We start from the raw sequence: 20191 nt of genomic DNA, 5'->3' as shown, positions 1-20191 counted from the left end.
GGTGCCTACTGCAGACATGTTCAGCTGGGTGACAGGTCACTTGTCAGTCAACACCTGACCAGATGCCGAAGAGCAGAAACAAGAGCGATTTTCCCGCTCACTGGTCTTGGCTGTGACATCCACGGGCTGTAGTTAGCGCAGCGGTCTGCACTGACCTTAAGGGAGCAGGAGTATTTATTTCACTGGCCTTCTACTCTGAACCTCCAAGTCCTCTGAACTTAGACTGTGATACCGGACTGCAGAGTGTGTAAAGTTGGGGCGGTTCAGGCTTCTGTCCTCCTGAGGATGTCAGAATTCACCGACCGCTATCAGGCTCTCACCCAGCCTCTGTGTTCATCAAGCCACTCAATGTCCCTTTCAGATTGACTAATCCCATTAGCTCCAACCGCTCAGCCCACTTCGAATCAGTCCAAGACAACTGTGGTAGAGTTTTCAATTGTGTTATAAGATTTTAATAAATATTTTGAAAATAAAGTTTAAAAAGTTCCCTCCTTATTTCCCTTGAAATGAGAAACCCTATTTTCCCAGACAAGTTGGGGGAAAGAAGATGTATCTTCATAACTGTTACTATAAGGCAAGTGATCCACACGTCACTGAAGTCTTGTCCCTTGAGTAAATAATAAAGATAGACAATTTCTCTTGAAACAGAACTATTGTGTGACCCAGTAATTTTACTTCTAGGAATTTGTCCATAGGGAATAGTCAGATTGAAGGACAGATGTCTGGACAAGGATGTTCTTTATGACACTACAGTCAGTTCTCATTATTCATGGGAGATATGTTCTCTAAAGTCATTGCAGGCACCGAATTAGCAAACACTGAACATTGCTCCCAGGGGAAATACAGGTTAGGTTCCTGCAAAGCTTCTGTCGACAGTATTTTTGTTGACTGATCAATATATAACCTTGTTTTGTGTGTTTCTACTTTAAAGACACCTTATTTAATATATATTGTTGATTCAGTAATGTTGAACCCATGGCCAAGAGCTCTACAACTCCTGCCTGAACCAAGCTTATCTAACACACGTATTTTCTCCATAAGGCCCGTCACAGCGTTCTTGTGCTAAGGACCACTAGGCAGCACTGCACTCGGGGCGCCTTTAAACAGTGAAGTCAACCACAAAATGCACAAAACGTGGCACTAAAAAAAGTGTGTGCAGTATGGGAGCTGAAATAAGAAGGCAGAGTGTCACCTTGTTCAACCTTAGCCGGGAACATATATGTCAGGTGACTCGATTTTTCCCCACTCTGCACATGTCCACAAATAACTGCAAAAGTGCTGTAAGCATTGGTTTTCGAATTACAAATAAAGGTTAGTAAGTAGGCCAACTCGCAAATTCAGAACACACTAATAATGAGCAATGGCTATCTCTAAAAGGAAAATTTTAGAAACCACATTACTGCCCTCCACATGAGCATGATGCAGCTTTACATGTCATCAGAGTCACGTTTTGCAGAGCATTCAGTGATAACGAGAACATTTTTGATACATTGGTGAAAACAAGCAAGATACAAATCTACATATATTTAAACCCAATTTTGTTCGTGTGTGTATGTGTATATATGTGTGTGTGTTACAGTAGTTCACTGATTTTTATTTATATATACTTTTATGTATTTTAGAAATGTTTGGCAATAAATATATCTTAATTTTCATAATAAATAATGTGTTAATAATAACTATCTTGACTTTGCAGCCCAAGGTGAAGTGATGAAGGAAGATGGAGAGGAAAACCTGGGAAATCATGGCAGCTTGGCACAGCCTGGATCAAGCTCTTCACGTAGCTCTCCGGAATCCCACTGGGAAGAAGGCCAAGAAGTTATCCCGACTTTCTTTAGTACCATGAACACCAGGTATTCTATACTCTCTAGAGTCACTGAAGTTGGAAACCTGGAAAATCAGTCCTGGTGTTCCTTTCAGGTGATGGTGTTCTAACAGAATAGAGAATATGGTCTACCCAAGTACCTGCTTTCCTGGTTACCTTGTCTGAAGCAGTAGATGAGAAGGACTTGGACTGTGAGAGTATATTCTATGAACAAATTTTAGCTTGTTCCGAAGGCTTATCTTTGGAAAATGATGTTATCATTAGACTGTATTAGAATCGAAAAATGATCGCTGGGGCATATGGGTGAAATCCCACCAAATGATTTGCCCTGCACAGGGGCAGCTGTTTTCATGACCGCCTGAGTTGCATAGAGCGCTAATGTTGGGTTTGCATTTTTTCCCCTTTATTACCAAATTGCTTAGCTTCAGTGACATTGCACTCCTGGAAGACAGTGGCATTCCCACCGAAGCATTCTTGGCCTCGTGTTACGCTGTGGTTCCAGTATTGGGTAAGATTGCTGCGTTGCCCTAAATTCATTCATCCCCAGAGTCTGTCTCACTGTCGTTAACTTTGCGTTAGGAATCCTGAACTGTGTGTGCAACAAGGTGACCCTTCTTAGCCGCCTCTTTCTGTCACCAGCCACATGCAGTTAAAACTGTGTGACCTGAAGCGTTATTGCATATTCTCATTTCAACTACGATTATATATTGACCTCCGAGTTGTGTACTGAAAACAAGGAAATTCTGTTTTCTAGAAATCATAATTAAAAATGAAAGTGAAAGTCATTGAGGAACAGACCTTCAAATTCATTGGTACTATGTGAAAAATTTTACCAGTTAAAACTTTTTCAAAGATTAAAAATAAATATCCATATAAATTTATTTAAGTTCAAATGACATTTACTTTTTATAGACTCAGTAGTACTGGAATTGCTAATGTGTTGAAATTTGATACATGACCCATTTATGCATCTTTATTTTTTAATTGAGGCATAAGTTGCATAGAACTGACGTGTTACGATTCAGTGAGTCTTGACAAATGCTCCTACTTACGCAATCTATAATACATCCTTGTCAGACAAAGAATGTTTTCATCACCCTAGGATGTTGCCTCTGCCAGTCAGTTCCCAACCGATCACCCAGCCTGAAGCAACCATATCACTGCTTTTCATCAGCATCGATTAGCTTTAGCTGATCTAAAATCTCATATATATAAAATCATATTAGGTACCCTTTTGCAGCTGGCTTTTTCTCTCACTATAATGTTTTCATCCTTATTACAAATATCAGCAGTTCATTCCTTTTTATTGCTTAGTAGTATTCCATTAAATGAATTTAACAATTTATTCATCCTTCCGTTGATAGACAGTTGGGTAGTTTTTGTTCGGGGCAGTTATAAAAGAAATTGCTCGGAACATCTTTATGTCTGTAGGCATATATTTTCCTTTCTCTTGAGCCAATTGCCAAGGAGTGGACTTGATGATTCAGATGTTTAGCTTTATAAAGTCTGGTCGCGCCCTGGCTGCTGTGGCTCAGTGGATTGAGTGTCGGCCTGCAAGCCAAGAGTCGCTGGTTCGATTCCCAGTCAGGGCACATGACTAGGTTGCACGTCAGGTCCCCAGTTGGGGGCACGAGTGAGAGGCAACCACACAGTGATGTTTCTTTCCCTCTCTTTCTCCTTTCCCCTCTCTCTAAAAATAAAATAAACAAACAAATAAATTATAAAATAAATAAATGAAAATCCTAAATTATTCAAAAAAAAAAAAAAAAAAAAGACTGGTCGCACGGTCATACACATCCGACAGCAGTATGTGTGTGTTGTGGTTGCTTCACATTCTTTACCAACACTTGATGGTGTTAGTGGTTTTGGTTTTGGCCATTCCAGTGACTGTTTAGTGGTATCTTGTTGTGGCTTAAGTTTGCATTTCTCTGATAACTAATGATATTAAGCACCTTTTTGTACAATTATATGAAAATCTTTAATTCATTTTTTTAAAATTGGTTAGTTTTCTTTTTATTATTGACTTCTGAGAGTTCTTTATATATTCTGAGTAACATTCCAGTGTAGGTACATGCATTGTGAATATTTTCCCCCAGACTATTACTGCTCATTTTTAAATCATGTCTTTTGAAGGGCAAAGTTTTTAATTTCATGAAATCGAATTTATGTTTCCTTTCTTTTATAGTTAGTACTTTCAGTGTCCTAGAAGTCTTAGCTTAGCCCCAGTGTTATGAAGATGTGCTCTCCTGTGCTGTCTTCTGTATTCGTTTTATTTTGTTTCCATCCGTTAGCCATCTTGGAATTAGTTTTTTCTATATGATATAAATTAAGTGTTGATATTCTTTATTTTAAATTTTTCTTATTATGTTTGGTTGTTCAAGAACCATTTGTTGAAAAAACATTCTTTTCCTTTTTCATTACTTTGGCAGCTTGGTTGAAAATCAATTGACCTAGTAAGTGTGGGTCTATTTCTGGACACTCTCTTCTGTCCCAATGATCTGTTTGTATTTCCTAATGCCAGTATGCCGGTGCCCTCATTACTGTGCCTTTACAGAAAGGCTTGAAGTCAGATAATGAGTCTTCCAATTTTGTTCTTCTTTTTCAGGATTGCTTTGGCAATTCTAGGTCCTTTGCATATTTACATAAGTTCTAACTTTTCAGTTTCTATTAAAAAGCCTGTTGGTGTTTTGATTAAGGTGACATTGAATTTGTAAGCCCTTTAGGAGGGGATTGGCATCTTAAACATTGAGTCTTTGGAAAACGATGTTATCATTAGACTGTATTAGAATAGAAAAGCAATCACTGGGGCATATGCCTGAGATCTCCAAGGGGCAGCTGTGTTCATGGCTCCCTCTAATCATGAGTCTTCTGATCCCTGAGCATGCTCTATCTTTCCATTCGCTCAGGCATTTGTCATTTTCACAACAATGTTTGTATCATTTGTTAAGTGTAGAGGTTTTATACATATTTTATTAGGAATAAGTTAGAATTTTTATGGTTTTTGATGCCATTGTAAAAACTATTTTATATTCTAGTTGTTCATTGATAGCATATAGATACCATTGACTTTTGTACATGAGCTTTTATAATCATGAATGAGTTAATTTAAAAACATATTTTCTGTATCTATTGAAATAATTATGTTTCTTTTTCCTGTACTTTGTTAATGCAATTAATTACTTGGGTGCAAATAAATCTACTGTCTTATTATTTATTTTCTTTTGGGTTGTCCAAAAAGTCCATTTAGTTTTTTTCTGTAAACACATTTTTCATTTTCACCAATAACTATTGATTTGGATATTTTGAGTATGTTAGCTGTCTCCCACTATTGGCTTCTAGTGGGAAGAGGCCAGGGGTGCTGCTAACTAACCATCTTCCAATACATAAGGCAGCCCCTTTGGCCAAAATGTCAGTAGTGGCAAGAAACTTTCCAAACCACTTTGACATGATCTGTCAGTCACAGCACCTTCTCCATACACTGCACAATTTTATTTTTGCATTCAGTTGCATTTTTACCTTTCTTGAAATAATAAAGCATGATATGCCAAAAATCTTTTGTACCTTCTTCCATCTTCATTATTAAAATGGCTGCACAAAAATTCACAAATTTTGAAGTTTTTTTTAAATGCACACTGATGTGACAGCTATCACAATACAATCTAACAAAATTGTTCTGAATGAAGTAAGCACTACTAGAGCCACATATGGAAAAAATTAAATGAACTTTCTGGCCAAACCAATATTTGTCCTCTCTGTTTTTGGTTCCTTTTTTTTTACCTTTTCTTGACTTCTAGCCAATTAATGTTATTTTATAGTATTCCATTTTATTTCCTCTTTGGCTTTTCAGCTACCTAGCTTTGTTCATGCCTTTTTTTTTTTTTTTTTTTTTTTGATCTATCAAATATTTTTTAGAATTTAATTATATATTCTCTTTTGGCATTTTAGCTATACCTGTTTGTGTTATATTTTTAGTTGTTCTTGTTCAACAGACATATTGAAACCACATATATAGTTTTAAATTTTCTAGAAGGTATATAAAATAGTAAAACAAAACATAAAACTAATTTTTATAATTTATTTTATCTAATCTCAAATATTCAAAATATCTCAATATGTAATCAATATAAAAAAACCATTAATGAGATATTTCGCATTCTTCTTTGGTACTAAACCTTTGAACTCTGGTATGTATCTTACACATAGTACCTTTTAGTTTGGACTAGCTCATTGTGAGCATTGAGTGGCCACAAATACAATGGCTATCCTACTGGATAGCACAGTCCTAAGGATTGCAATATGTATTCTGAGTCTATATAAGACTATCCTCACCTGCGATTTAGGACCTTGTTATAGTTACTCACCTCAGGGTAGTGTCCTAGAAGCCTTTGAAGCTTATGTTTAGAAAACGACTTAAAGGCAAAAAATAAAAGGTCTCTCTTTTTGGTGGTGGTGGAACCTGCTAAATTTATTGTTATTATAAAAAATATTTTCCACTTGAAAAAAAATAAAAAGCTTTTTCAAAGATATTTTTAATGTTTTCTTTTAGACAAACTTGGCCCTACGGTGTTTGCTCCTGTTAAAATGGATCTTGTTGGAAATATTAAGGTGAATCTGCTAGCTTGTTTCTGGGGAAACTGTATACTTGGAGGGAATAGTTGCATGACATCTCATTCAGAAACAAATGATCGTCAAGTTTGATCTCAGAATAAAAAGTACAGAAATATAGGATGGCTGTGAGAAAACTTCTGGGGCAGAAAAAAACACTTTAAAAAGACTACTTTAAAGCCCCGAGAACCAACCATTTAATTGTAGCATAAGCCTCGCAAGAATTCTCAAACAAAAAAATAACACTGCCTTGCAAACATAAGGAAGAAAGTCACAGAGGCCACATTTATTTTGAGTCCTTAGAGGCCTGCTGGGCAGACTTAGAAGGCAGTTACTGTACTGATTTGTTTGGTCGCTTTCGCATTTTGAACTTAGACTGTCTCCCTGCTTTCCCTGCAGAAGGTGAATCAGAAGTACATAACCAACAAGGAGAAGTTCGCCACCCTGCAGAAGATCGTGCTGCACGAGTTGGAGGCCGATGTCGCCCAGGTCAGGAACTCGGCTACCGAAGCCCTCTTGTGGCTGAAGAGGTGAGGCTGCCGTGGAAATTCAGCAGAACCATTGCTACGGAAACGGGACCGCGGAGCCAAGGACCTAACCTACTTGCATGGCCTTTTCTGGAGGCTCTAATGAGGAGAGCACCACTTTTTTGTTTTTCTGCCTCCCTCTGGATGGTGATAAACATTGTTAATAGTATAGGGAAGGTTAAAGCATGATAAAGTTGACTGGTTTTGTTTTCGGTCAATGGATCACAAACTTTAGGGACATCCCGGTCACCTGGAGGGCTTGTTAAAAGGTAGTGGCTCCACCCCAAACCAGAGTTTCTGATTCAGTAAGTCTGGAGTGTGTCCCAGAATTTTCCGTTTTGGCAAATAACCGGTGATGCTGAAGCTGAGGTCCCAGGGGACCACGTTTTGAAAACCACTATTAAGCCGTAGGGGATGAGAAGGGCCAGAGCAAGCGAGGGGGAGGAGACAGGGAAGAAGCACAGAAAGGGCTGCCACTGGCTTCACCTGTTCACTGCTGTGCCCCAGGTATTGTTGGAGAAGACGCTGAGGTCGGCCATTTCTTTCTGCTCGTGTCACAGAAGTGAGTTTTGAAACTAATATTTCTTCCTGCTTTTTTGTTTTTAGAGGTCTTAAATTTTTGAAAGGATTTTTAACGGAAGTGAAAAATGGAGAAAAGGATATCCAGACAGCACTGAGTAAGTGTTACTGACCTTTTGATCGACCAATTGAACAGGATGTGGAATGGAGACCCCTGGAGGAAGAGACAGGGTGGGGGGGAGGTTTCTGCTTTTCAGGATTTGACTTTGTTTCCTTTTTTTGTTCATCATTAGTCATTGTTTCTTTCTTATATGCTTTGTTTTAAAAGAATGTACGAAATAGTCACCTGGTGATCTAGGTCTAACTTATTAAAAATCAGTGTATCTTAAAGAAGAGCTAAATTAATGGAGAGCCATCTCTTAATAGGAAAACCTAATATTTCCAAGAAGTCAGTTCTTCCTAAATTAATCTTGAAATATAGTACTGTCCTCTGAAATATCCAAAGAGAAGCTAGTTTTGGAGGGGGTGGGGAACCCTGGGAATTTGCTCTGGAGTGAGATGAATCTTGGGCTCCTCTCTTGGCCGTGCACCCCTTTGTGGTAGTGGTAGAGCTGGGACTGAGGTCAAAGCCTGGGTCGAAGGACTAGAACATGGTGCTTAATCAGCTCTGGGTAGGTGGCTGGCTAGATGGATTGATCCATGTATCTGTCGGGCCAGTTTTAAAAACGTTAAAAGAGTTGGAAGCATCCTCATAGTGCTCCTAACAGAGTGGCTGAGCTCTCACTCTTGACTTATGGGAAATCCTTCCAGCATGGGCCCTGAGGCACGGGGGCGGGGGTGGGGGTGGGCGTGAAGTTCTGTATTATTTGAAGTCTTGCATTATTATGGTGCAGAGAAGCAGCACGTGGTCAAGCACTAAGTAGCCATGATGGTCCATAGTGAAATGACCGAACTGGATGCCTCTGTGGCGTGGGGGGGAGCCAATGCTCACTGCAGCATTTTTTCAGTGTCAGGGTGACCTTACCCCCTTCTGTTAGTCCTCCCTCTGGGCCAGGAGGCCTGAGGGATTCTGCCCCCATATTATTTGCCCAGGCTTTTCTGTCTAGAAACTTGCTGATGTGCCATGAAACAGTAAAAGCTGGTATTTCTGTAACACTTCATGAAGAATGTAGGCAACTTCATCCTCCCATCAGTCCATTTTTACAGGTTAGGTAACCAGAATTCTGAAAGACTAACATACATGCTAGGACCACAAAGAGCTTGAACCAGGGTCACTGTGGGGCTTCTGCCTCCAGGGCCCTCATTGCCCGACAAAATCTCCACCATCCCGGGGCTACCTGCATTTTTGGGTTTCTCATACATCCGTGAGTTCCCAGGACAGTCTCAGTTATGTTCTCCCCTGTGTGTCCTGATATCCGCACCAGAAGTATATTCACCATAACTGTTCCCGCCCTGACCAGTATCTATGGATCGGTGAAGGCCATGGGCTTGCTAGACCCCAGCACTTAATAGCGTCGTGCCTTTTGTTAGTGCACTTAACCTTTCTGTTTCTCAGTTTCCTCACCTACAAAATGGGAACGACGATGCAGTTTTCCTAACAAAGTTGCTGTAAAGATTAAACAGGTCCGTGCATGTGAAAAGATTAGAAAAGGGGTACATAAGAAGCACTTCATAGAGATTAGCTTCTATCATCACTTATATTCTTATCATTGTGATACATGAAGCTGATAACCTGCCAGGAAATGGAGTTTATTTGTCCCAGATCAGAAATGGAAGGTTTTTAAAGCTCAGGTGCCAAGCCAGAAAATTCAGAGTATGGAGATTTCACCCTGGGAGGAAGATCCCTCCACCTGCAGGAAATGCAGAATGTGTTAGATTCGAGCAGGGGCCTGTCACGTGATGGAAGCCTTGGCATCTGTTAACTCCCTGGAAAACGCACAGACCGTCATCGTATTGCTGCAGGTCTGTAACCTAGAATAAGTTCCCAGCGTCTGGGGGGAAGCCTTGGACTTTATCCTGGTGCCCCTTTGTATTTGAGCCATCACGTGGACTCCCCATAATGACGATTAGAGGGGAGTTTGGAGGGTGGTCTTATGCCAAGAGCTGCTTCGAACTCCTAGTGTCCTGTGACATTCTCTAGAGGTCACTCTAAGAAAAGAGTTGGCTCCACAAGGCAGATATATTTAATGGTCCAGCCTGTAGCTGACCCCCGCCCTTCGCAGATGCCATCTCAAAGAGCTTGTGGAGAGCACCCTCGTAAGAGGAAGGAAGAAAGGTTGCTCTGGCATTTCACGCACCATTGTACTAAATGTTACGTGCTCTGCGCTGTCCCCTCAGCCCAGAATAGCACAATGCCGCATCCCTCACCTCGGAATGATCCCATAAATGTCAGGTAAATATTAACCCCACCAAGAGCATCCATGTGCTCCGTTATGTATTTAACATGAAAGGCTTTCATGGACGAGGAGAGCTATGTGAGAGCGTCCGAACTTGTAATCAGAGATACTTAGTGTCAAATTATAACTTGACTAATTATTCTGAAAATCCTGTGACACATGACTGAAGTTGTGCTTGCTCGGAAACTGCTCACAGCATGTCACAGAACAAGTCCTCGTCCTGATAGTGCCTGAGGTCACAAAGGCTGTGTCTGGGTGCTTGTCTCCCCTCTGGCCACTGGTTATTGAGTTGACTTTTCTCTAGACAATTCATTTGGCCTGAAGCTTAGTGCTATAAAGAATTCAGAGGGTATTTTCCTAGCAGCTCAAGTATTTTTAAGTATTTTATACTTATAACAAGTACCTACCACTTCAGCAAATATAAAAATAGTTCAGTACAGTACCCATGTGCCGCCCCTTTGACCCCATGACTACTCTCATTTTCCAGAAAAGATCACCATCCAGAATTTATTGTTGGTCATTATATAATGCATGTTTTTATACTTTTACTACCTATTCATTATGTCCATAAACAGTATCTAGTATTTTAGTGCACATGTGAAACTCATATACATGGTGTGATATTATACATATTCTTCCTTTCTCTGTATGAGTTTTCATGTTCATTCACTGCTTATTTACTTTCAAACCTTCCCGGGCTCCCAGTTCTTCCCTAAGGACCGCCTAGTTTAGCTCATCTGCACAACCGAGGTGATGGTTGCTATTTCCTGAGCTCAGAGAAGGCTTGGTTCTACCTTCCCTGGCTCTGATATTTACCTCCTACGCTCAGTCTTAAAACTTAGATTTGCATTTCTTCTTTGTCTTCACTCCGTCGGCAGCCGTCCATCTCGAGAGACGATGGTGTAGCTTCTTAAGAGTCTATCTGCACCGCCGAGAATGGCTGTGCAGTCCGACTCGGGAGTGACACGGTATCTGTCTCCTCCCGTGTTGAATCGACATCTTGCGATGACGCTGGAGTGTCCTCTCCAGTGAAGCTGAAGCTACAGAGCCTGGGCAGGGTGATATGGAGGGTCTGCTGTTGCCCATGCAGCAGACCCCCCCTCTCTTCGCAGCTGAAGGATCCAAGGGAAAGACGGAGTCAATACAGCTTGGCTTCAGGTGCGCCGCAGGAGTTGCCGGTGTTGACTACAATGTCAAACCGCCTTAGGGACTCTGGCTCCGGATTTTCTGTCGGAGTTTACTCCCTTAGCCTTTCCCCTGAAGAGGTATGCCGCAAGGCAGCGGAGGTTTTTTGGAATCAGAGTTTTCCTTCTCTGATGTGCCCTGACTGGAAGATCGAACCAGCGACACTTAGCTCGCAGGCCGACGCTCAATCCACTGAGCCAAACCAGCCAGGATATGTCTTCACTACAACCAGAGTAATTTTACAGATTCTTACCCATTATGGATTTATGACAGAGAAACACTATCTCATATGCTCAGTTTCTGGACAGAAGAGTTGTCCCCTAGCAGTAATGGAAAGGCTGTTCTCATCATCTCTGAATACTGCATAGCAAGTTTCTGAGTTACCAGTAAAGAAATCACATTTATATTGTTTACATAAACAGAATAAGGTCCACATTCTTTTAGGAAATGGCTGGAAAAGGCACCTTTTTCATTTTTGTTATTTTGTTTCCCAAAGGATAAACATTAGTTTTTTTGGCAGAATGGTTTAATGTGACAAGAATGGCCCAGGTTCTCATTGCTCTTACCTTTGTGACCTTGGGCAAGTCACTATCTCTCTGGCTTTCCTGTTTCTTCATTTGTAAAGGAAGAGAACTGGGCAAGGTGACTGTCCAGGCTTCCTGCTCAGAAATTTTGACTCGGTCTCTGAGGAAGTGACACGTCGCAAAGAGCTGGGAGAAGGGTATCATTTATGTCTTTCCAAAGCTAAAAATACTTCCAGATGATAGAACACGCATTACGATAATGAATGGGTATTACCGTGAAGATTAATGCATTTCATTATCTAACCTCTGGGTAACCAAAATAGGTCAGGCTTAGACTTCATCTTGTTTAATGCAGCCCCACGTCGCTGGGATATCTGCAGCTCTAGAAGTCAGCTGAGGACTTTGGGCAATTCTTTTTTTTTTTAAGAGTTTAATTTTATTGGTTGGTGTTGAATTGTAGCAGTGGTCTTGCTGGGCCTAAGTCAGTATCAGCGCAAATTCTCCGACACCATCTCCTCCCGTTAGACCCCCTGGCCCACATTTTTCCCAGTGGGGCTCTCTGGCAAGGTGCAGACACAATAAGGAGTAGCTGCCACCTAGAAGGGCCAAGTGGGGGACACACATTGGGCTGCCTCACAATCACTCCCTCTTCCTTAGACCAGGCCACCCACCCACCCACGCTGTTGAGACCCCCAGCACCCCTGTTTTCCGGCTGCCCTGTAGAAGCGGGGCGTGGAGAAAGGTCTCCGTGCTTTTGTGAGTGGCTGGCTGACATGGCAAAGTGTGGGAAAGGTAGGAGGTCCCTGAGGCTGGACAGCGCTGGATCCGGAGCCCTCATAAACAGGCAGCTTGTCCAGTCAGGGGCTTTGGAGTTGGGGGTGCAGGGACTGGGGCGGCTACATTTGCTGTGCACCAAAAAGAAACGAGAGTCTCACCTTGTCACTTCTGTACCATAACTCCAAATCGGATTGATCATGACTTTAGTTGAAGAAAATAAACTATCTGGATAGGAGAAGAGACTGAGAGAGCCTACCCCAGAATGCCTGCTGTGGTTACCTCCGAGAGGCGTGATTTTATGGGTTTCTTTAGTTCCCCTTTTTGTGTGTTTTCCATATTTTTAACAATGAGCATGCATGACTTGGGAAATCAGAAAAAAAGCAGTAAGTTATATTTTTTTAATAAGACTGCCACTGTGCCTTAGATGGGAAGTTCAGAATCCTTCATGTGACAGCAAAGGTCCCCAAGTCAGACTTCAGCCCCAGGGAACCACTCCCCACCCTTGTTATAATCTCACCCATCTTTATAGCCTTGGGAAGTCTAAGCACCCATTAAGTGGGGCCGGCACTGGCAGTACTCAAAGCTGCTGGGGTCCGTGGTCTTGTAGGTGGACTTCTTTGTCAGTTCCTGGTCCAGCAGGAGCACGCTCCTGCGGACGTTGCAAAGGACGTGGTCCTACGGGCACGTGAGATTCTGATGAAATTGCCCCTCACAGAGCTTTTCTTCTTTTTCAAGATAACGCCTACGGGAAAACCTTGCGGCAGCACCACGGCTGGGTGGTCCGAGGGGTTTTCGCGGTAAGTCACCCTCTGTGCCCTCATGTTCTGATGCTCAGAGCAGCGCGGTGTTGTTTGTCTTGTGTGCGTGGTGTCTGTTTGCTTTGTTTTCCAGAATAAGAACCAAGTGTTGCTTATTTAAGTCTCTAGGTCTTTGCTATGTGGAAATGTTTGTGATAAAAAGTGTCTGGAACAGGGAAGACTCTTATAGAGCCTGCTTTAGCCCATCCGGTTCCAGCAATCCATGGAGATTTGCTTCCGAAGCAGTTGCCTTTGAAACTATAAGGTAGTGCAGGGTGTCGGCACAGAGGCAGGCGGCGCAGGTGGCCGCGCAGTGTCAGTCAGGGTGGCAGCACAGGGGGGTAGCTCAGGGTGGCAGCGCAGAGTCAGGCAGCGCAGGGTGGCAGCACAGGGTGTCGGTGCAGAGTGGCAGTGCAGGGTGTCAGCACAGGGTGGCAGCACGGGGTGTCAGTGCAGGGTGGTGGCTCAGGGTGGCAGTGCAGAGACAAGCAGCGCAAGGTGGCCACGCAGAGGCAGGCAGCGCAGGGTGGCAGCGCAGGGCGTCAGCGCAGAGGCAGGCAGCGCAGGGTGTTCGCGCAGAGGCAGACAGAAGCCGCCCGGCGCTCACCATGGAGGGGAGGAAGCCCGTGTGCCCTCACGCTCAGCTCCCCCTGCTGCCCGTTGAGTTCAGCTCTGTCCATTCTCAGATTTTGATTATTTTTCCTAGTTGAATGACTTCATTGAATATTAGCGTAGTTGGGTATGTCACCACCGAGGGCTAGAACCCTGTCCTTACCCAATTATCTTCATTGCGAAGATGTGTTGTATCCTCGCGTCCCGCTCCTGTTGTGCACCGCTCCTTCCTGCCCACGTTGGCCTTGGATGAACACGCACCTGGGAAACCCCGTGCCCTGGGCAAACCCGTAGCCTGTGTGTAAAACGCAGGCGCCGCTGGCCCCAGCACGGCAGCAGTAGCGTGTATTCTGTGGCCCCCCGCCCAGGGGAGGTCGGCCTCAGTCAGCACAGCCATGAAAAATAGCCTTGCAGGGGGTGTTTTTTACTGGTTTAAAGCATAGGAGACATCATTTGCCTATGGTAAGAACTGCTTAGGTCATGATTTATTGGGAGGCAGGTAAAGAAAGAGGGAAGAATGTACAGTGGAAGAAACTAAACTTTAGTGAAAATGAAATCATTTTTAAAAGCATGGAGATAATAGGAGCCAGACCAGATGCAGCTGCAAACTGCCCACACACACCTTCAGTGCGTGTTTAGTAACCATAGAAATAGCTACCATGCAGCTCTCGGACACCTGTGGTGTATGAGGCACTGCGTCAGGTACTTCATGTTTATTATTTTTGGTAATCCCCAGGATTAACTCCCACTATTTTATAAACTCAGAACCGTTCATCCCAGTTCCCAAATCCCAAAGTGAGGCTATGGCAGAGCCCAGGTGCAAACCCAGATCTGGTCTCCAAAGGCTAGTGCCCATCCCCCACATCACAGCTCTCCACAGTGAGGCCAGAATAATCAGGAAGGGAAGCTGCTGGTGAATAATAGAGAGTGGATGCCGCTGCCTTCATCACTCTCCTCCAGTAAATACTGGGGTGGCTTGCAGGTGTCTGACACCCATGGTCCTTTGGTGAGATGACACAGCATGAAAACATTGAGTTGCCCCATGTACAAGCAACAGAAATGTGTTATTTTTCAGTGTGAAGATAAAGTTAAGTCCTGAAATATTAATGATCAAAGATATTGTCAACAAGAATGCAGCTATAGCAGGAAATTTACAAGCATGAGTCTTTAAAAGGACTTTTTAATTTATGTCATTCTCCTCAATATATAGTAATTTAGACACATTATAATACATTGTAGAAATTAGGGAAGAGCAGAAAGGGAAAAAAATTAAAATTGTCCATATTCTCATGACTTCATAATAACCACTTTTAACACTTTTGTGTTTTACCTTCTTAGCTTTTTATTTTATATATTCTATTTAATTTTATGTATTATCTAAATATATTTACTTATAGGTATTTATTTTATTTCTACATGTTTATATTATGTGTATAATTACCTTTATTTTGTATACTCTGTTCATGCATGCAAATTATTTTTGACATTTAGCTTGTAGTAGAATTTTGTATTCTTCCTCTCCGCCACTTAATAGATTCTCTTGTGAGCCTTTTTAAATGCCGTAAGAGTCTTTGAAAACCATTATTTTTAGTGATTGCACAATATCTCCCTACTTTGAAGGTACCATAATTTATTTGCTCAATCCTCTGTGTTGGAAATTCAAGCTGTTTCTAAGTTTGTTGTTACAGATAAAACAGCATGTGTTCATATGCATTTTTGACTAATAAAAACTTTTATTTTTTCATAGGTTCCTAGAATTAGAATTGCTATGTCTAATGCTAATAATTAGAACCACAACTTAGAATTTTGAGCATTTACCATGCTCTGGACATTGTGTGAAGTGTTCTGTGTATGTAAAGTTCCTAATGTCCTAACTCTGCGGCAGGTTCTCTTTATTTTCCCTCCTTATAGACCAAAGAGCCTGAGGGACAAAGAGGTGAGCTCATGCAGCCAAAGTTACAGAGCAAGAATATTTAGAAGACTCTTGATATTATTGCCAATGATTTTTTAGTTGCTGGTTTTTAAGAAAATAGATTATTTCGGGCATTTGGTAACAGCCTTATCAATAGAGGGGCTAGATTGGCCCTTTCTGCCTCTGCTGTCCTCTAAGTCATTCCTGCTCTGGAAAACTTTCTGAGCTCTCTCCCATGCTGATCTCAGCTGCTCAGGGCAACATCTCATACACTCAAGGAATTTGACTTATTCATCAGCCAAATAGTGAGCTTTTATCTTCAAAGAGTTAAAATCTACAGAACTGACGCCCTGTCTAGGCTCGGCCTCCACCGTGGTCACACAGTCGGTCGGCTGGCCTTGGTGGTTTCCTCTTGGGTTGAACTCTGTGCTCGGATCCTAGATACCCTGGCTGCACCGCAGTCTTCTCAGAGCCTTTGAGAAATTCCCTGCACCCCACTCCAGGAAAACTTCTTAAATTTTGTGTTTTGTTTAAACTTTCTACATAGGGTTTGTTTGGTTTTTTTAATCAGAAGTCCAAAAAAGTTACAACAAAAAATAGCAGTCCCTGCCGTCTGCTCCCTACTTCCCAGAATTACTCCAAAGAGGCTGCCACTTTCAACTACTGTGGCCATTCTTCTAATATCACTGTAATTCTCAGAGTATTTATTTCTTGTTGTGGCCTTATCAATTTAATTATTAAAGGTCAACTTTCTGTTATAGAATAGAATTTAGCTCTCCTAGAGCTTGCTATAACTGCCTCCACCACCCCAATATCATGAGTCACAAGTTAACATTATGACAATGAGCCAAAATTCTATGGGTTTTTTTTTTTAATCCTTTGTCATATGTTTTTATATTTCCCTTGCACCATCAGATCTCTCAAATCACCGTCACTCTAAACCCACAAGTTTTGTGTTTTTTTTTTCTTGGAGACTTCCATTTCAGAACTTTCTGAACTCTTATTCCAGTCTGAGTTCATGGTTCAGGCCTGTTGTGCTAATGCTACCCTAGGACATTTCCGCACAAGATTTTCTACATGGAGTAACCCCCTCACCCTAATTCCACTTCCCAGGTCCTGTCTCTTGATCTAATCCGCCGTTTCGGTGGTATCCATTGCCCAGCAGCCTCCTAAGGGAAGACACAAAGGTGCTAAATTTTTTGAGTGACTGCATGCCTTAAAAAGTCTTTATTCTGCCCTTTTTCCCTAGACTGGTTCTTTGATTGGTATAGAAGTGTAGGTTAATAATAATTTTACCTCAGAATTTTGAACGTATACCTCTATTGTCCTCCATCTTCCACTGTTACTATTGTAAAATTTAATGTCATTCTAATTCCTGTTCTATTTTTCACAAACGGTTCCTCATCCTCTTCTGGATGCTCTTAGGACCTGTTCTTTATCCCCACATTCTAAAATGTTAGGACGTTCCCCTTTGGGTTTTTATCATTCATTATGCCGTGCACTGGGGTGGCTCTTTAAATCTAGAGTTTCATATCCTTCAGTTCTAGGAGATTTTCTCACATTATAATTTCAGATAATGGCCTTTTCTTCATTCTCTGCTCTCTCCCTTGTACTTCTTCCATTATTTGAGTATTTAATACGTGCCTGGCAATGGGTTAAGTATGTCATACAAGTACATATTTCATTAACTTGTCAACTAAGGAAAGTGGTAGGTGTTCTCTGCCACAGATGAGGAGACTGAGGTTCCAGGCGGTTAAGCACTTTGCTTAAATTCCTCAAGCTAATTCTGAAAGATTCAAGACTCAGCGCAGGTCTTCTTCACCCACATCTGCGCTGTAACCTTTGAAGGAAAACTGCCGGCCACTCTCCAGCTGCACAAAGGGGGCAGGGAGGATTGATTCTCAAGGCTTTCAAATTCAGAATATAAGGATGCTCAAGAAAGAAACTGTAGAAAGATAATTCAGGATTCTAAAAAGCCTCCAGAGATCTCAGCAGAGCCGAGCCAGTGGCTCCCAGGCGGCCGATTTTATTGAGCTTAGGGACAGGCGGCCTGCCAAGGAAGGGAGTTATACAAAGCCCAGGAAATCTCCTGTCAGGGCCGCGATGAGGTGTGATGGTGCAGTTGGCAAAGTACAAAGGCGATCCTAAGCTCAGGGCCTGGCTGGATCACTCATTAGTGATGCGACCTTCATCTGTAAAATAGGGATATGAACTCTACAGGGTTCCTACAAAGATTGACTGGGATAACATTCATTAAAGCATAGTGCACAAGCAAACAAGTGTGAGCTCCCTTCTTTTTTAGAAAACAGCCAGTCAAGGGTGCAGAGGCACTATTGTCCACGTGGGGGGAAATAGGAGACACGCAAAGAAACGTGGGCATGAAAGTGAGGCCCACATAGGAGCGGTGCTCTGGAATGCTGGCCAGCAGGGAATGAAGACTGTAGTAGCAACGTGCGTACAGGTAGATGGTGAGGGTTCAGCACCACACTCTGGATCACACTGTGAACGCAGGGAGCTCTTCTTAAACTTTTTCTCTCAGTAGTTCCTGACTTGATGGCATTATTTATCCTCAAGATGGCCCAAGTACGTACATGCTCCTTCTAGCCTTAAAATTACTTGATTTGGTGCTTCAAAAAAAAATGTAGAGTCCACGAATTTGAAGGATATATTCCTGTTTTTTTCTTTTGCTCCTCAGCTATGCGTGCATGCGTGCGTGTGTGTGTGTGTGTGTGTTTGCCCATGCACCACTCATGCATAAGAGGAAAGCACACAAGAGCACAGTGCCACACACTCTCACGGGCCATTCTTTTGCAGTTAGCTTTGAGGGCAGCTCCATCCTATGAAGATTTTGTGGCAGCGTTAAGCATAAAGGAGGGCGACCACCAGAAGGCAGCTTTCAGTGTCGGGATGCAGAGGGACCTCAGCCTCTACCTCCCTGCCATGGAAAAGCAGCTGGCGATCCTGGACGCTTTATACGAGGTGCACGGACTGGAGAGCGACGAGGTGGTATGATGTCTGCAGGACAGCGCGCCGCCTGCTTTCAGGGAATCAAGTTCGCTGCCGTGTTTTGTTGCCCCATTTAATTTCCAGCAGCAGCTTCCACCCTCTCTCCTCCCCTTACTTGGGGGCATGGAGAGGAGGAGGCAAAGCTTAGTGCTTTTATATATAATTTTTCTTAATTCACATATGTTTTGTGTGTTTAAAAATCAAGGTGCTATATATTTCAGTTCAAAGGGCCTCCTGGAAACCAAATCATAGCTGTTATATAGACTTGAACAGCACGTTGTAAGAGCAGATTTGATGAAGGAATTTGTTGGTACTGTTCTGTTTTGTTTTTAGCTTTGAGTTTTAATGGGCCACACAAACCCAAGCTGTAAGCGAACAAATTCTCCATCAAGGACCATAACTCATAGCTAGTGTCTCCATCAACTCAGAATTAGACTAAAAATTTGGAGGGAGCGAAGGCCCTCTGTTGACGCTGTTGAATCGTAGAGTTTGCCACGCCTGGACGTTCTTCAGAGAGTCTTCTTCTCTGTGACTGCGTGGGCATGTGAGCCTGTGCCGTCCGCGCGTTACCCAGCACCCACTCTCGTTCCCGTGCTTCCCCATGCACTGTCTCGAGTGGACGTCACAGCCAAACCTTGCCATTCGGGGCATGCGACCCCGACTCAGCAGTGAGGGGTTTATCTGCTCACCCTGACACAACCTCTAAATAGAGGAACAGGTGGGCTCCAGACCCCCCTCTGCATCAAAAGCACGTGGAGTGCTGGTTCCAAAAGCAAATTCCCAGGCCTTACCCTGACCTGAAGGACCAGATCACGCGGGTGGGACTCAGGAATCTGCATCTGAATACACTTTTCAAGTGGTTCTTGTGCACACAGACTCAGAGAACCAGGAGATTAAATTCTAGTTTACAGTCTTCTGCACGAACCATGAGATTAAATTCTAGTTTACAGTCTTCTGCACGAACAAAATGATGTGTGCTTTTTTCAAAGCGGAAGAGGCGATCGCAGATATGAAACAGTTAAAGGGGGCACGAGAAGTGAACCAAGTTGCTCTGCAGCCTTCTTTACTGAACCAGCATGGCGCCCAGCTGGGGTTGCGGAGGGAGCGCGGTTCCCGGTGTGCTCTGATCAATCATGGTTTAATTGCCAATCACGCACAGCAAGCTAAATGCAGCTGCTAATCAATCTCAAAAGCTTTGGGACCCTGTCGGGCTGTAACAGTGGGATGTCAGCCTTTCATAAAACAACCTTGTGTAGGCGTTCCCTTGCAAAGAGGGACACCGGGATTGTGGCCCTGGCCTCAGGGGACCACACTGCCCAGAGGGCGTGGGAGAGGAGCCACGGGCCTTCCCTTCCCTGTGAGTGGCCGGTTCCTCTGAGTGGCTGGAAGGGCGTTTCCACCTTGAGGGTTCCCCAGGGCAGAAGGTGAGTTCCCCGGGTGAGGCTGTTCCTCCAGCAAAGAGCCTCTCCTGAGCCAGACAGGTTAACGTCAGGGGCGGGGGGTGTG

At 43.0% G+C, this 20191-nt stretch overlaps 1 protein-coding gene across 1 annotated transcript in view; it reads left to right on the top strand.

Moving 5' to 3' along the window:
• PLEKHA8 (pleckstrin homology domain containing A8) overlaps nt 1-19639 on the top strand; it is a 43382-nt gene extending 23743 nt beyond the window's left edge. The window contains exons 8-14 of the mRNA XM_090287060.1: nt 1697-1853; nt 2248-2333; nt 6372-6430; nt 6830-6960; nt 7564-7634; nt 13094-13155; nt 18494-19639. Coding sequence (XP_090143186.1) covers nt 1697-1853; nt 2248-2333; nt 6372-6430; nt 6830-6960; nt 7564-7634; nt 13094-13155; nt 18494-18691 — 764 coding nt within the window. The 3' untranslated portion in view covers nt 18692-19639. The remainder of the gene's footprint in view (nt 1-1696; nt 1854-2247; nt 2334-6371; nt 6431-6829; nt 6961-7563; nt 7635-13093; nt 13156-18493) is intronic.
• Nucleotides 19640-20191: the final 552 nt, after the last annotated feature.

This window comes from Furipterus horrens, unplaced genomic scaffold (assembly GCF_987537825.1).
Source record: "Furipterus horrens unplaced genomic scaffold, mFurHor1.1.pri manual_scaffold_9, whole genome shotgun sequence".
Classification (NCBI taxonomy): domain Eukaryota; kingdom Metazoa; phylum Chordata; class Mammalia; order Chiroptera; family Furipteridae; genus Furipterus; species Furipterus horrens.
Note: the sequence above shows the minus strand (reverse complement) of the source record. Positions and strands in the feature narration are given on the sequence as shown.